Source organism: Procambarus clarkii, chromosome 7 (genome assembly GCF_040958095.1).
Source record: "Procambarus clarkii isolate CNS0578487 chromosome 7, FALCON_Pclarkii_2.0, whole genome shotgun sequence".
In the NCBI taxonomy this organism is placed as follows: Eukaryota; Metazoa; Arthropoda; class Malacostraca; order Decapoda; family Cambaridae; genus Procambarus; species Procambarus clarkii.
In genome coordinates, this window is record NC_091156.1 from 9,651,208 (window position 1) to 9,667,439 (window position 16,232).

Below are 16,232 nucleotides of genomic sequence, written 5' to 3' on the forward strand. Positions count from 1 at the left end.
TATGGTATTATGATGATACTATTGCAAACTGCTTGTATTTGTTAATGAATTCAGAGCTTTTACTTTTTTTGATAATTTTCAATACCATATCTACACATCCTGGAACTTTATCAAGTTTGACAAAATTGTAAGACTTACTTAGCTCCTCAGCTAGCATCACTCGTCGACCAGTTAGTAACTGTTCTTTCTTCTCACGGTCACACCCATACTCTTCTAAAACTTCCTTAATCTCTTTTTCCAATCTTCTTGCTGTAAGGGAAAAAATTAACATGATTAAGAGGGAATGTTGCTTGCTGATGAGTTTAGTGTTACATATACTATACACAAATTATTTTTCTCGCCTGAAATGTTTGTCCCCTATGATTACAGTAATTCGAAATGGCTATGTATTTCTAGTCACAAATTTGTACACCCAACTAATCATCAATTATATAGTACTATATTTTTGATGAAGTTGTGCCTGAGTTGGAACTGACTAGGAGACAATCATTCTCCAAAGGACTATTTTTGACCATTTTGAGTCATAGACCTTAAGATAACTGGAAACGAATAACAAATATTTTTCATTAAATTTCAAACTTTATGATGCAACTAGATATGGGCAATTTAGAAAGGTGTAATGTGAACAGGGACTCCTAGAATGAAAGGACAGAAGCCAGACGAGATGCTATGACAATGCTACAACTTGACTCCGATACCACAAAGTGTAGAGACTGGAAAGAAGAGCAAGCTGAGCGAGGCAATACACCAGACAACACTTGAGCAATGTGCTCCAATGTCATATACTTCCATCATTTCCAAGAGTTTGAAGTGAGATTGCACCAATGTCAGACCAGAACTCCTGCCCCCACATGACGACTAGAGACAAAGCCACATCCCATGCTGAACACATCAGTGAGAAGCTTGAGTGATGGAGGTGGAGGCTGCCAGATGATTAAACTCAGAAAAGACCCCAGCAGAAAACATTTCGATGCCTAGTTTAGGGTGGGTCGATTAGTGGTTTAGCAGAGCATTCCTTGCAATATCTTTGATGCTAATATGTACTTGGAAAGGCTTCTGAGTGAAGTTGAATGAGCTTACTTGAGGTCATGTGGCCTCCATTCTTCAATGGAATAATTTTCTGCCCTCCTTGTGTATAGTTCTGCCCATGGAAATTACAGAACCTTGTCTAAGGGTACTAGACAAGGTTGCTAAGTGGTACAACTCAAATTTTTTACAACTAGAACAAAATTCCTTAATTTAATTAATTCCTACAGTTACTTGCTTCTCAATGTTCATACAGTACTTGATTATGAAAGGTGCGCTCCTCCATGTTACAACACTTCACATTATTTATTATTCATTATTCTCTCAGTTTTATCATTTTCATTACTTCTGTACCAGTCACTCCCACTCCTCTAACAATGAAGAATAGCAGAAAAAGCTTAGAATATATTTCAACAATGAAAAACACTACACATACCTTCACGGTTCATAACTTGTTGCCTCAGTGCATTGGCTGTTATCTTGATCATTTGCTGAATTCTCCAGAATAATACAACATCATTGCACTCCACCTTATGAAGATTTGAATATTAAAAATATGTTACTTCCTCAAAGTCATTAATACACATCATTGCAAAAAAAAAAAAAATCTATGAACAAGTCAATGTATTTAACAATGCACACAACAATTATTATGTTGAATTGTGACTTGCTGCGGGACATTCGCACATCAATTATAAATTCTGATGCAACAAGCAGAGAATAAAATGCTGCCGTTTTGTATTAGTTTAAGTACGAATAAAATGTTTTAGTCAGTCATGAAAGCGATAATAAAAATTTTGACTGTTCCAGAAAACAGGGTTAATATTCCCTGCAACATCTCATTCTCCAAAAAGTTTTTAGCTAATTTAATATATAATACACTAGTCTCAGGGCTGGAAATACAACAAACTAATCCTCTACACACTGGAGAGTGAATCAACAGTGTGTGTGGTATTGTTGCCGACAAACTGAGCCTCCCACATCGATCACTAACTCTACCCACATGTCTTACAATGTAGCGTGACTTACAAGTTGTCATTATTTGTTGCTACGACTTGACAGAACTGAGGAAAGTGCAGAGTTCAGTTTTTCTATTGGCACACATTTATTGGCCAATTATTTTTGTCTAGGATTACTTGTTATGATGCCAGATAACACGACCCGCAAGGATAAGAATCTATAATCATTATACCTTATACTCATGCATTACAAGTGAATTATGTCTGTTGTTGGTACATGTTACTATGTAGCATCTCCACAGGCAAATTCAGGTAAATTGTGATCATGTGAGAAAATAAGTTGAGCTGCACCGTCCTATGACTGCTAGATGGCCATTAATACGGGTCCAGGACGGATTGCACGTGGTTGACCGCGTCTGATGTTGGATGATCAGCTTGCACACTACGTAAACAGCTGTGACTGTTTTAATTTTTACTAATACTTAGTACTTTAGATTAACTAATTAGAACTTAGATCTACCGTTCAATTATGGTGAGATTAATATAATTATAAACCCCTCAAATTTATGAAGTGGAAATTTATCAGCAAAATTGATTCATAAAATATACAGTCCACTTTGCAATAATAATAATTAAATAATAATTCAAATAAATACAGTCCAACTAAATATAAAGAAATTATTCACTGGTAGATTCCCCACACTTGCTACACTTACACTGTTAGTATTTTAGGTTCAGATGCATTATTACATGAATCTGTAATCAATGTGATATTGTGAACAAGACATGCAAAATTATTTACAAACCCCTAATTCTCCTTCTAGTCCTTGATGGTAGGCATAGAAAGCTTTACGGCAGCCATAAGCTTTTGCTAGAGCACGCCGGAGAAAATGTCTTCGATAAACTGGATGCCACGTTTCCCGTATAAATTCATTATCAACTTCAGCACCATGGCTTTGAGAATTTTTACGCACCATAGTTACTTCGTCGTAGCTAAGTGTGTTCTTGTGTGCCTGCGAATAAATGTATAATTGTTGTTTACAAAAACATAATTTGGTTGAGCCAATGGAAAATATTTAGTAGGCAACTACAGTACCTAAATTTAGAATTGTTTGAATCATTAAGAGAATGATTTTTAGAGATCATTCATTCACTGTTTACAAAGCTCTCTTCAGATTTCACAATAACTAATTAAAGTACTACTCATTTCATACTGTAAATTCATTCATTTTATGCCTTAAAATATAAATTCTGGGACCTTATGAATATAACTATATCCCCTTCACACATACAAAAGTAAAAAAATAAACACAAAAACAGGAAAAAAAAAAAAAGACTTCAAGCTCAGAATAAGAGAACTCATACGAGAAGGCCTTTTAATGTACAATGAGGCAATTTACTAAAAGAACTAAACATATAATGCACAAGGCTCACTTAAACTCTCTGCTTCCTCCAATCACTGCTTACAAAAAACAAACAAAAATAAACAGGAAAATAATTATGAAAATCATTCTTAGGGCCGGGATGCGTAATGTAACCAACAGGAAGGACAACATTTTCATAGGGATGACAGTTTAAGGTGTGTGTCCATCATCTCATCTTGCCCTTTCATTATTAGCCCCTATTATAGTCTCCTAACAGGTGGGTATACAGTATTTCCATCTCAGATAAAAGGTGGCAGGTGTTCATTTCAACTGGAAATGAACCCGCGCCACCTCTCGTGGAAAGTGGTCCCATGGAAAGACGTGTCTGTAGAGATGTTATTGGAAACGAAGCTGATAGATATTTCAAAGAAAACATAAGGGTAGCATAAATGAAGTAAATTAGTAAACTTTTGCAAGAGGAGCACCCTGGAGCTCTGTCCTTGAACCTCTGTTGTTTAAGACACATATAAACAAAATAGGCCAAATAAGACTTGTGACTCATATCTTAAAATACAGTATTAACAAGAAGATTTCTGATGATATTCTGCATTGTTAAACCCCTTTTAGATTATACAGTTCAGTTTTGGTCTCCATATTATAGAATGAACATAAATTTTAATAAGCCTGTACAGAGAAGAATCACAAAGTTAATCAAAGAAATAGGAATCCTCCCATAGGAAGAGAGATTAAGAGGCATAGAATAAGTAAGGGGTAGACTCAACTGCAGTATACAAGTGGATGGAAGTGTGTAACAAGGGTGATATTAAAAGGGGGTGCTAAATATATCAGTACAAAGTAGAATATAACTAGGATAACTTTAGACTTAGAAGAGAACTATGTAAATTCTGACTCAAAAATAAAGAGCTTTTAAGAATGCGTTAGGTCTTTTCAAATGTAAAGTTACCCACATAACAGTGCAATATAATGGCGATACATTTATCAGAGAGGAAGCTAGAAATAATTGTGCCGGCAGTGCTACTGCCATTACTACTACTGAAACATGTATATGATGATTTTTAGACACAGATTCCAGAGACAGTTTTAGCATAATGCTACCTATTCTTAGAGAAGGAATGAAGGACAAGGAATTTGGGAGGAGAGGAGTGAGTGGGAATTGGAGAGAGAGGGTAGGAGGAGGAGAATAAAGGAGAAGGAAAGAGAAGTAATTAACAAAAGAAGGCACTAATCCCAGATGGCTGTACTGTACAGCATGGCTTGTGTTACAGAATATTTAAGTGTTCCAAGATATCATTCCGACAGTAAGGTGTAGGAGTAGAAAGAAGGGGGAAAAAAGAAGACAGGAGGAGAAGGAGAAATGTGAAAAGAAAAGTAGAAGGGGTAGAAAAAAAGGGAAAACTTACATAATCAGATAAAAGGAGTTTTTCAAGCTCAGCCTTAACAGCAGCTCTGTTCTTCTGGTCCTCGGTTGGGTAGCACCAATACATCCACTGCTCTTTAATGCTTGGTCCAACCATTTCTCTGGTGTGGCAACAAAAGATATTTAAATCCAAATTGTAGAAATGTGATGACCCCATCACTTATCTCTATGATAAAATAAGTTTTATTCCCCATGCAAAGATAATTTATGTTTTGTGGTGCAAGTATTCTATGTCTCTTGTCTGTATTGGATCCAATGCATCCTCCAACAAATATAGTATACCTATAGTTATTATGGATGGAATGTACAAAATATGGACTGTTGTACATAATGTTCACATTTTGCACTATTGGACTACTACAAAGGGAATGCTAAAAAATGGAACATTATTTATAAACCAAGCCTATCTTGTCCTAGGCCTAAATAAATAATCCTGGGTTTAATACATTACTGTATATGAAATCTTTGCCTAATTTAGCACACGGCTCCCAACTTGAACAATACGGCACTTGAATACTTCATTTGAGAATAAAAATGCACCGTAACTGAATGTTTGCTCGGCACTCAAATGCAAACACACGTAACAGACGAGCCAGTCTCCCAGTACTGTAGCTGTTGTTCACTGCACAACCCCCACTAAACTTCTCTGTAAACTTTGTGTTTTCTTTTTATATTCTTGTGTAAGTCACCATGCACCTAAGGTTGTTTGTGATAATACCAAATGAAAAGAAAATTAGAACCAGATAAACATAAAAAAATAACTAAAAAAAAATCGTAGCAAAACATGAAAATTGTGTTAGCATGTCCGTTTTTGCTACCAAGTTTAGTATACCCGAATCTATGGTCTCTACAATAGTTAATAAAAGAAGTGTGTGTGCAAAATGGGGGAAAGTGAAAAGTTTTCTTGACAAATATCACCCTGACAAAGCTGTGGCAACCCATGTTAAACTTCTTGAATGTCAATGCTACGTCTCACTTCAAAAACATTTTAAAATGGAGGAAAAAACAAATATCAAGTCTCAAGAAGGAAATAGAAAAAGATAACTGTAGGAAAGAGAAAGAACCCCAGAATCACAATTACCTGATGTTTCTATGGTAGGGGGACTCCCATACCAAACAATAGCATCATTTCCCCTCCTCTTCCTTACAACCATCCACATATGCCATCAACTCTTCTCAGCACAGGCAAAGTGAGAATAAATTTGCACTTATTTAATTTATTTATTGTGTGTGTGTGTATTTTTTGTTGTCTGGAATGGCTTAATCCAATTTACATTATTTCTTATGGGAAAAAATTATTTGATACTTGAATAGATCAGCACTCAAATGGTTGCCTAGAATAAATTAAGTTTGAACTCCAAAGTTCTACTGTATACCATAGTTTGAGTAAAAAAGTTCCATGTGTGCTATACTAGGCCTTGGTTTATTTACATGTGGTTGTTTTCTATACCAAGCCATTTACAAAATTAATAGTATTACAAGTAATTTTTTTAGGTTTAACAGTCCATATTTAGTACTTCTATCCATAATAATAATGCTGTAATTGGTATAGTAATATAGCTTGTGTGTGACAGGCTGTAATTTTCTTGCCAAGCAGGATGGAATATCTACAGTAGTAGTAAAATTACAAATGATGACTAGCTCAGAAAAACCCAGTTACATGATGGCAGTTCAAGGGATCCATATATCACCCAGACTAGACATGCTTTTCTAGTCTATTGTCTCCTTGAACACTTACGAGGCCTTTACCTTAAGTACTTGCCTACTTTTTTCTTACAGAAAATCCAGAAAAATGGCATTTGTTTTAAAAACAAAATCACAAACCTGAGAGTCGATTCTGTGGATTCCAATTTTTCTTTTACCGAATCCTCAAGAAATTTGCATGCAGCATCCCATTGCTGTTTATCACTGACTGAACGATCCTCTAAAGCATTTAGCTGTATAACACGCAGAACATCTGCAGCCTGGGTAGAGAAGATGTAAAACTCATTGCATCATATTGTACAGACAAAGGATTCTATTATAAAATCTTACAACAGGCATGTCAAAATTATACAAAAAGTAAACCACTCCTACTTTATCCTCCCATTCATGCCTCCTCATTGCTTCATCAACAACACAGGCCTTGAGGTTGTCAAAGATGGTGTCGTGGTCCTTTGAATTCTTGGCACGTTCCATGAACGTTCTAAATTCATCTTCAAGTGTCACCCAGCCCACTTCCACACATTTCTTTGGCAACATCTGGTCAGCCCACTGCTTTAGTTTAATATCTGCAGTGGTATTAAAAGTACCTGAAAAAAATAAACCATGTACTTTTGACTGTAATGAAAATAAGGTTAATGAACCTGATGTTAAATTTGGTGAAAAACGTAATACTGTATATACACAAACAATAACCCATCATAAGGAAATATGATCAAAACTTTGGCCATGATATCCTTAAATATTCCCTCCTATGTCAAACATAATGAGAAGCCAAATTTTTGTATTTATATATACAAGCGTTCTTACACTTTTGTAAAGCCACTAGCACGCATAGCGTTTCAGGCAGGTCCTTAATCCTAATTTTCCCCAGAATACGGCCCACCAAATTGTTTAACAAAAAGGTACCCATTCACTGCTGGGTGAACAGAGGCTACAATTAAGGATTGGTGCCCAGTCAATCCTCCCCAGCCAGGATACGAACCTAGGCCAAAGTGCTTGCGAATCACAAAGCAAGTGTGTTACCACTTCACCACAAGGAATGTAATGCAATAGTAATCAAACATTGTACTATCATATCATACTTCTGAATCATACTGTACTATCATATCATATACTTCTTGACAAGGAAGATGTAAATATTAAGACATGTCTTCTCGCAAGGTGGACACAAGGCAATCAAATTGATGGTACACTGACTAAATTGTTACCCACAACAATGGCTATAAGCTGGAAAAGTTCAGATTCAGGTAAGATATGGAGAAGTATTGATTTGGTAACAGGATGGTAGATGAGTGGAATAGGTTCCCTACAATCATTAGGGCAAATGGTATAACTATTGTGGCATTAAAAATAGGCTCATTAGATACATGGGACAGGGAATGAATCTAGATGGGCACTGACAAGGATCAGGCAACAGGTCCATAGCAGTGACTTACACTTCTAACGTTACACTTATAATGTATGGAATGTGAAAGGACATATGTAGAGAGGCAAATTTCACAATAATATTTTGAGAAAGTCCACTACTGGTATATGAAGGTATCCAAGTTAAGCTAAAAATATGGGAACGCACCTGAATTTTCAGTTTGCGCTGCAGGTAAATAAATATTTTCAAATATGTAAGTGACCATCTTATCCCATAGCTTCTTGGCAAGTGCATCTTCCCATTGCTTGGGTGAAACCTGTGACAAATTTACTACTTCATCCAATATATCACCTCGTGCCTTTTCAAATAATTCATCACGATCCAATTCTCGAGTTCTGCAAATACGATAAAAAAATAAGTTTTTACACGAACAATTGTAAAATTACTTGCCTTGCTACTTGCAAATACAATAATTACAAATTTCTTGCAAAACTACTGAAATTACTTTTATATTTTCATCAACAGAGCATTTTAATATAGAGTACTTTCTATAAAAAAGACCCCTTACCTTGGAAAGTTATTTTTCCATTCAGTTTCAAGGTTAAATCGAGTTGCCTTAAAGGCATCTGCCTGCTGTTCCACTGTGTCGCGTACCATTTTCCAAAAACACTCTGAAACGGCAAAACTTAGGTTTCTTGTTGTGCACTGATGACTGTTGATCACACCACCTCTGTTGGCAAGAAATAAATATTATCTACATTAATTTATATTAATATAAGGGTTACAGGTGCAGCAGGCATTCAAATAATTTATATGCAAAATAACTACTGTACAGTCAAATACAACTTATCCACTAGTTGTAACACCAACTTCCAAATACCTGTACTATACAGTACATTAGTGGTAAAATGATTGAATTTGGACATATATGCTAAAACTGCTAAGTGACAAGAAAAGTGAGGTATTATCACCTCTGAAATAGCAGAAGACAAGTGGTACCTTCTTATAAATAACAAATGATGAGCCAGGCACTCTCTCTATCTCATAAATGGTACCAAAATCAAGTAAAAAGTCTTAGTGTCATATAACCCAGCCTCAAACGTAACAGAACACAGGTTAACAAATCTGCTAAAGGATGGTATACAAATGGAAGATGCAGCAAGTCAGGGTTGAACAACCTAATATTGCTGTTTCCTCTCCTTTATTGTACTGTACATGTTCCAGACACCCACACTCACTCACACTTCGAATTATAATTCACCAATTCTATCTAAGACTTTCCAAATGAAACTTTGCTGTTAAAATACATTACAGCATGTCAGAAACAAACTCAGAGAAAATGTGTGTGTGTGCTTGTGTAAACAACAACCTGGGAAGAATTGGAAGAGACAAATGTCAAGTTGGGTGAAGGAGTTCAAGACAAGGCTTGCTGTGCTGTGCTGTGCTAATACTGCGGGTATTTAATTGTCAGCATCATGCTGCTGGAAAGTGAAAAGCTTATGTATTTCAGGAGATAAAACAGTTTAGATTTTCAATATCAAGAAATCATTGAATCAGTGTAAATAATGCATTACACAAGGAAAGTAAATGAATAGTCCAGTAAGAAACTAACTTAGGGTGGACATTAGTGAACAGATCGAGAAATTTTGATTCAAGTATAGTACTTCACACTAGTATTGAAATTGCTGTATTGTAAAAGTGCTGAATCATCGTTTGTTGCAACAAGTATGATTGTGATGCAAGTGGCAGTGACGTTTGACCTACCCCCAACTATGACTTGTGCAGTGCCATCAACGAAGAGACAAGGATTAAGTCCTCCCCTTCCCTCACCTCAGATGACACACATTGAACATACTTTTCTGTATTTCATCAAGTCCCAAGAGCAACACATTTATTACTGTGTAAATGCATTCAATTATCAAGTGTTCTTGATAACTGAATGCATTATTTAACACATACTTTCAGGTACAAAACACCAAATGTACACATGTAAATGTTGAAATATCTAAACAGCCATAAGAATGTGATTCTGATTAAACACAAACTCTTGACCAACACAAAGCCTCTGGTCATTGGCATGATTAATAAATGAAGAAGAAGAATTCTTCTTACAGAAGAATTATTCACAAATAACTTACTTAAATATTCTTGAACTTCTAAAGAAAGACTCTTCGTAATCTTTTATAGCTTGTATGGAGTCATCCTTGTTCCCTCGACCTGTGACCACAGCAAAGTAGCCTATAGCTCGCATAGGAAATAGTTTCCCTGAGAGTATTTTTCTTATCTGGAAAATTATCAATAATTTACAAATACTGAACATTTAAGAATACTAAAACCATAAAAACAAAAACATTATTTATATAATTAAAATTCATCTCACTTCTTTGCTATTTTGTTTCCCGATTGTCAAGGGATGCAAGTGGTTGTTGTCTATTTAATGAAATTACTTCTTGTTACAAGAACCAAACAAATACATTTGAGGAAGATTTTAGTGGACAAAGGGTGAGCTGATATCAAATTGAAACACAAATCAATTTGATTCGATTCATTTAACCTTTCAGCTGTGATATATTTTTCACATTTTTCTCTAGAGGGTCAAGAAACAGCCAAAAATGACTTCAGTATTTGGAAAATGTAATTTTTTATTACAAGAGTAGTTAGAAATGCATGCTATTTTCAAATGTACAATTAAAAGAAATCAAACAAAATTTGAGTTTTGTTTTTGGGGGGTAATCTTTCTAAATTAGTTTTTCCATTTCTATGGGAGCAGACAAAACTTTAAATCAACCACAGGTAAACTTACAATTCTTAAAATGCACAATAATGTTCACTCACTCTGTCTGGATTGGTAAGATTCTCCTCAGCAAGATCAACTTTAGTAAGTACAAAAATAGTTCTTTTGCCCTGGGGATCCATCTGACTAACAAGATCAGTGACATTGGACCGCTCAGCATCCACCGATCCATCTTGAATACACAAAATGATTGCATTGGGATTGGACATGTACTGCTGAGAGATTGATCTGATGGCTTCCTTGGTGTCTGTTGCCATGTCTGTTGTTACCGTCTGAAAAAAGCATCAGTCACATTTTAAAATGTTTGAAACCGAAGATGAAAAAAAAATGAATGCTCTTTTGTGAGCCAGTCCCTTGGTTGCTCCCATTTTGTCCCCCTCTTCCCTGAGTGTGTTTGGGTGGCCTGGTGCAACACATGAGGTTGCTGGCTCCTCTGATCCTGTTGTGGTAGTGTTGACTAGTGGTGGCATTTAGGGGTAGCACCTGGTTAACCATCTGGTAATTATCGGTGATAATTAACAATGATTTCAATTATTGTTCAGATAATTTTTTGTCTAAAGTTATTTCTTTTGTATGACAGAAAGTTACTACTATGCTTGAATTCAATTTGCCACTGTCTTCCTTCCCTAAAGTTACATGACCAGACTATTTGACTGTTTGGAATGTTACTGGTCATGGCTCTTGATCACTAGAGCCTGGCATTCAGAATAACTCTATACACCACTATAGACTAATGGCTTCAGGGAGATCCTGAGGGACTGGCTTAAAAAGGATTGTTTAATTTCATTCAGTGCACTATATTTTGTGGGTACTAGCATACAGTACTATACTGTATTCCTATTTATCCCAAATACCCTTAAGTACATTTTGAGGAAAAATTAAATTTGCACATTTCCCAGGATCAAATCTGTAACACAAATTGTGGGCTTACTGTACACCATAACCATTACTTACACTAATAATACCTGGAAGATCAACAAGCACCATTCGTTGCAATCCTGGACCTTTCACCGTCATGGAGATCACTTCATGGCTTACTGTCCGTCCTGATCGTACACTGTTACGCATCCTTAACTCCACCTGAAAGTTATTATAGATTTAGTGGAAGCAAAAAATAAAGTACAGTACTTTATCACAATAATTCTTATTTGTACCTAACTAATGCATAAAAAAATTCTCTGGAATGAGGAATTTTTTGTAATAATTTGATGAGCAATAAGTATGAGGTAAGTCAGTTGATGGCACAATGTAGAACACCTCACAAGGAAAAATTTACTATAAATTTAAAAAAACAAGTAGAGGGTAAAGAGGATTTGCAAACTAAGAACTAAGAGATAAAATTGCTCCAGTAATCACAACAATCAAATTGTACTTGCTTCCTTTCTTAATTCAGCCAATTCTGATTCCTTCGTGAGATCAAATTCCCGAGTCGAGTCCTTGAATGAGGCAATGTGATACGGTCCCTCACTTAATGTCACCATGACCGGAGCACGTGTCATCATCTCTCCAGCGCCCCGAGGAAATATTCTTGCCTGAAGGATAATTAATGTTACAGTAAGAAACCTATTCCATAAAGACTATTTTTACTACATGTTAATATTTTTAATGAATAACATGTAAATAAATATTAAATAAAACAGAGCAATGCCATTAATGGATGTTTTATATGCATTCTTGCCACTCATCACCTATTTATATAAATTTTTGGCTATTCATAAACAGCAATCATCAAAAATATAGTACAGCCACTAAATTGTGATGATTCCACCATAGGGCCAAGAGGGTTCAGATCACTCCTCAAAAATTTATTTGAAAATGTTTTCGTAGCACATTGGCCGAGACTGCACTTCATATTATTGAAATGCTCTATTTTCTTGGGGCAAACGATGCCACTCTTAGCAGTGAAAATTATGTTCCCTATATTAAAAGTTTATTACTGTACAGGGTATATCAAAATTCTGTATATTCAGTCACCTTATAACAAAGGAAGATTGTATAGTATTTTTGATTGCTAATGAAAGAATGGTCAGACATTATTTTCTCCATTTTGCATAATTTATTCTTTTCAAGTTTCTATATACTGTATTGTAGTTACTTTTGTGTCTGAAACCCATTTTTACTATTAATCCTCATTATCACCATTTGCAGTGTAACATTTATTGGTGTCTTACAAACATATTCCCAATTAATAGCAAGGAGTCTACCATATAGAACTTATTTGCAATATAAAAATATATGAAGTAATCGATAACAAAAGGTTTAACAAATCTTACTTGTGCAACCATTTCAAGCACGGAGGTCTTGCCCGAGCTCTGGTCCCCCACAACCACCACCCTTGGCAGGTGGTCCTGTGTGTCGTAGCTGCTGTCATAATCACACAGCTCATCCAACACCTCACTGTACATGTCAATGAGGGACTTTTTAATCTTTTTACGGGCAACTATATCTCCAGCCTTCAGCATGAGAGATTTGCGAAGTTCCTTATTCTCTTTTTCTAGGCGTTCAACTTCTTTTTGGTATTTTAACTGCACTTGCATCAACTCCTCTTGAAGACCTTCATACTTTTCGCGAATTGTTTCTGTCGAAAAAAGCAAGCATGCTGAAACCAAAAATATTTAACTTTTGCATTCATTCACCTTATCTATTTTACCAAGATATTACTAGTCACTACTTGATAGAAGATACCCATGAAATTAAACCAGATCACAAAATAAATTCATTTTACAAGACACAATCAGGAGTGAGTATATTTAATCAAAAGTAAGGTATTTTGTCAAATAAATAAATAAATAATACACACACACACATATTATACTGTAGTTCTGTCTATAATCACAGAGCTGAGCCGGGCTGAGCCAAGGCTATGAAGTCTTATCATTCCATTCAAATCATTAAACCAAAATTAAACTCTTCCATCTTCACTTTTTGTATTGTGCCAATACAATGAACTACTTTTAACATGCATTTATATTTCCTTTTACAAAACACATGCAAGTAAACTACTTTAATAAGTTCAAGTATAATGAGATGTTTCTATGTTTGGTACATCATTATCATACTGCTACTTTAACTCACAGTACCTATTAAGATTCAAGTTTCCAATTAAAACATCTTCCATATTCCAATCTACTTACCTACCTTTGCATCTATCTACATGGATGAAGGGAGTACAAATTGCTGACAAAAACATGAACACCTAGATGAAGGGAGACTATTTGTAATTATTTTATATACAAGGTAAAGTGTTACAGAGTGTATGTACAAAAAAGTAATCCATCTCAGTATTTTCCTACACCTATCTACTTACCTGCCAGCCTGTCTAATCATGTACCTAATGATCTCAACCTGCTCATTTATCTGCCCGTCTACCCATTTCCTGCCATATAGTCAATATTCCCTCACTCCATAGTCAATGAAGAGGACTCAATGAACCCAAACTTATTTACCAAATGAATCCATCCTTATGTCTCTGGTGTCTAATTCTACTGGAGAATTTGCTCTCCTTGAGGGTGTAGGCTGCCTGTATATTCCATCAGTAATTCAGTTATCCTTAATGTTAAAACAAATTCAAGATGCACTAGAAGTGTTTGCTAATGAGTGAACTACACATGCTGATCTGGTTGACACAAAAAAGTTACCACTTACTTGCAATAAGAAACAAGAATATCCAGAAGGAAACAATTAGTACAACACAACAATAGTAAAAGAAAAATATAAAAATGGTAAAAGGAAAATATAAAGTCCAAAAGTCAAAACCACATAAACAAAAGAAAATTCAAACAATTACAAATAAAGAAAGCCATAATCAGAGGAAGGGGTAATGTGCTTGTGGAGAGAGAATCTTACTGAAACAGAATATTACTGAAATATTTCACATCTATTCAATATCATTTTAATAATACCATTATTACCCCAGTTTTCATATGGAAGTATTAAATGCCCTAGTCCAGTTAGTACCTTACAGTATTATATTAATATTATCATTAATAACTTTTAAAGTCTGCAATCTAGTGTATTTTATTATACCTATATTGGCAAATTTATGTAATTTTCAAAAGAAGGTGCCAAGCCTGGAAGACTATTTAGCACTGCCTGTGGCACAGAAACTGTAAACAATTCCTAGATATCATTCAGGATGCTAGTACGAGAGCAAAACAGCATAAGAAGAGCAATGTTAATGTTAAAAGTATGAGATTCACTATAGATTTTATCCAGTAGCAAACAGCTCAACACTGAGAAAGCAAGATTTTTTATCATCCTGAAAATCAGGACATTTTATGAGAAGGTGCATAACTAAGTAGGACAATGCAGTTATGGCAGTAGGTCTTTATTCCGTTACTAAGTAATTATCAAAAGAAGACACCAAGCCATAAAGTATTCCATTCCGAAAGTATTAAGTGGAACTAAGTAGGAACAATACAAGGGGACATATATTGGATGTATACTGAGTCTTGTCAACAGGCTACTGGTGCAGCAAAAGAATGTAAAGGAGAGAGAACTGTGCCCACAATAGGGCAGCAGTCAAGGTATGGTACAAGCATGAATGGGGGTGGGGTGGGGGGGTGTTGAAAGAACCCTGTGAAGTATTGATGGCAATACTGACTCCAATGGCTACTGGTGAAATTACTTATGATCATTAAGGCAAACGTGGGAACAAGTGCCACAGTTAACAGATGTTGAACTGTTAACAAATTCCAGCAATGTACATTTCACCACACGTTGGTGAGAAGCATCTTAGGAAAGAATCTTTGTAAATGCAACCTTTCATTTTCTAGACAACCACAGGATAAATGTTTAACATTTATGGAATGGAATAACTAGGTATCATTGTGTAATTATTTTACTTTATATAATTGATGTTTTCACTATTGTTCCACAGCTGAACATGCAATAATTAACTATTTTATGGAATTCCTCTGTTTACTGAGGTTGTACTTCATTAGGTATGTGTGATTGTCTCCTCACAATAACGGTTGTGAAAATTAGGGGAAAATTCAGTTCATCAAACTAAATTGAAAAGTAAATACCAGTCACCAGAGCTTAAGCTAATATTATTCAGCATTTCAGTACAGTACTTGAATCTTGTAGCAAAGGACTAACCATTGGTTTCAATTTTGTGTCTGAGATCAGCATTCTCACGAGTAAGATTGGCAAGATCATTGGTCAAGCTTTCAGTCTTTTCTTGCAGTTCCACTTCAATTTGAGACAGTCTCAAGCGAAGGAGCTCTGCAAGAAGGTTTCACAATGGCCAAAAGTTATTGCTAAATGAAGTACTGTAAAGGATGTATCTTGTCAGTAGTAGCTAACACACTCCTATCTGCTTTAAATAAACCTGATAATATAATCAACTATAGAAGAAATAAAATGATTAGCTACAGGAACATTTGTTTTGTGGCAGTTATTTTAATTCTATTTAAACATCTCAGAAATTTTTCCAAATTCTTGATTTCTTAGTATTATACAGTATATTGAAAACAAAATGGAGACATTGATGCAAGCAAATTAATAAACACAAGACTCCTCCTACAGCAACGAGAGAGTACTAAATCTTGTACAGCCCAGCTGGACACATCGTAGTAAA

The 16,232-nt window shown here is 35.3% G+C and overlaps 1 protein-coding gene across 11 annotated transcripts in view; it reads right to left on the minus strand.

Moving 5' to 3' along the window:
* The window catches only part of Opa1 (Opa1 mitochondrial dynamin like GTPase), a 32,233-nt gene that overhangs the window by 2,002 nt on the left and 13,999 nt on the right, over nucleotides 1-16,232 (minus strand). For 6 of the 11 annotated variants that reach the window (XM_045747327.2, XM_045747328.2, XM_069312630.1 and 3 more), the window contains 13 exons: nucleotides 12,925-13,229; nucleotides 12,028-12,183; nucleotides 11,606-11,731; nucleotides 10,693-10,923; nucleotides 9,996-10,141; nucleotides 8,426-8,587; nucleotides 8,065-8,252; nucleotides 6,864-7,078; nucleotides 6,612-6,751; nucleotides 4,771-4,888; nucleotides 2,792-2,998; nucleotides 1,463-1,556; nucleotides 139-249 (listed from right to left, as the gene is read on the minus strand). In XM_045747327.2, the coding sequence (XP_045603283.1) occupies nucleotides 139-249; nucleotides 1,463-1,556; nucleotides 2,792-2,998; nucleotides 4,771-4,888; nucleotides 6,612-6,751; nucleotides 6,864-7,078; nucleotides 8,065-8,252; nucleotides 8,426-8,587; nucleotides 9,996-10,141; nucleotides 10,693-10,923; nucleotides 11,606-11,731; nucleotides 12,028-12,183; nucleotides 12,925-13,229 (2,199 nt within the window). Of the gene's footprint in view, nucleotides 1-138; nucleotides 250-1,462; nucleotides 1,557-2,791; nucleotides 2,999-4,770; nucleotides 4,889-6,611; nucleotides 6,752-6,863; nucleotides 7,079-8,064; nucleotides 8,253-8,425; nucleotides 8,588-9,995; nucleotides 10,142-10,692; nucleotides 10,924-11,605; nucleotides 11,732-12,027; nucleotides 12,184-12,924; nucleotides 13,230-15,751; nucleotides 15,878-16,232 lie in introns of all 11 variants that reach the window. The other 5 variants (XM_045747325.2, XM_069312599.1, XM_069312594.1 and 2 more) reach the window with 1 other exon arrangement.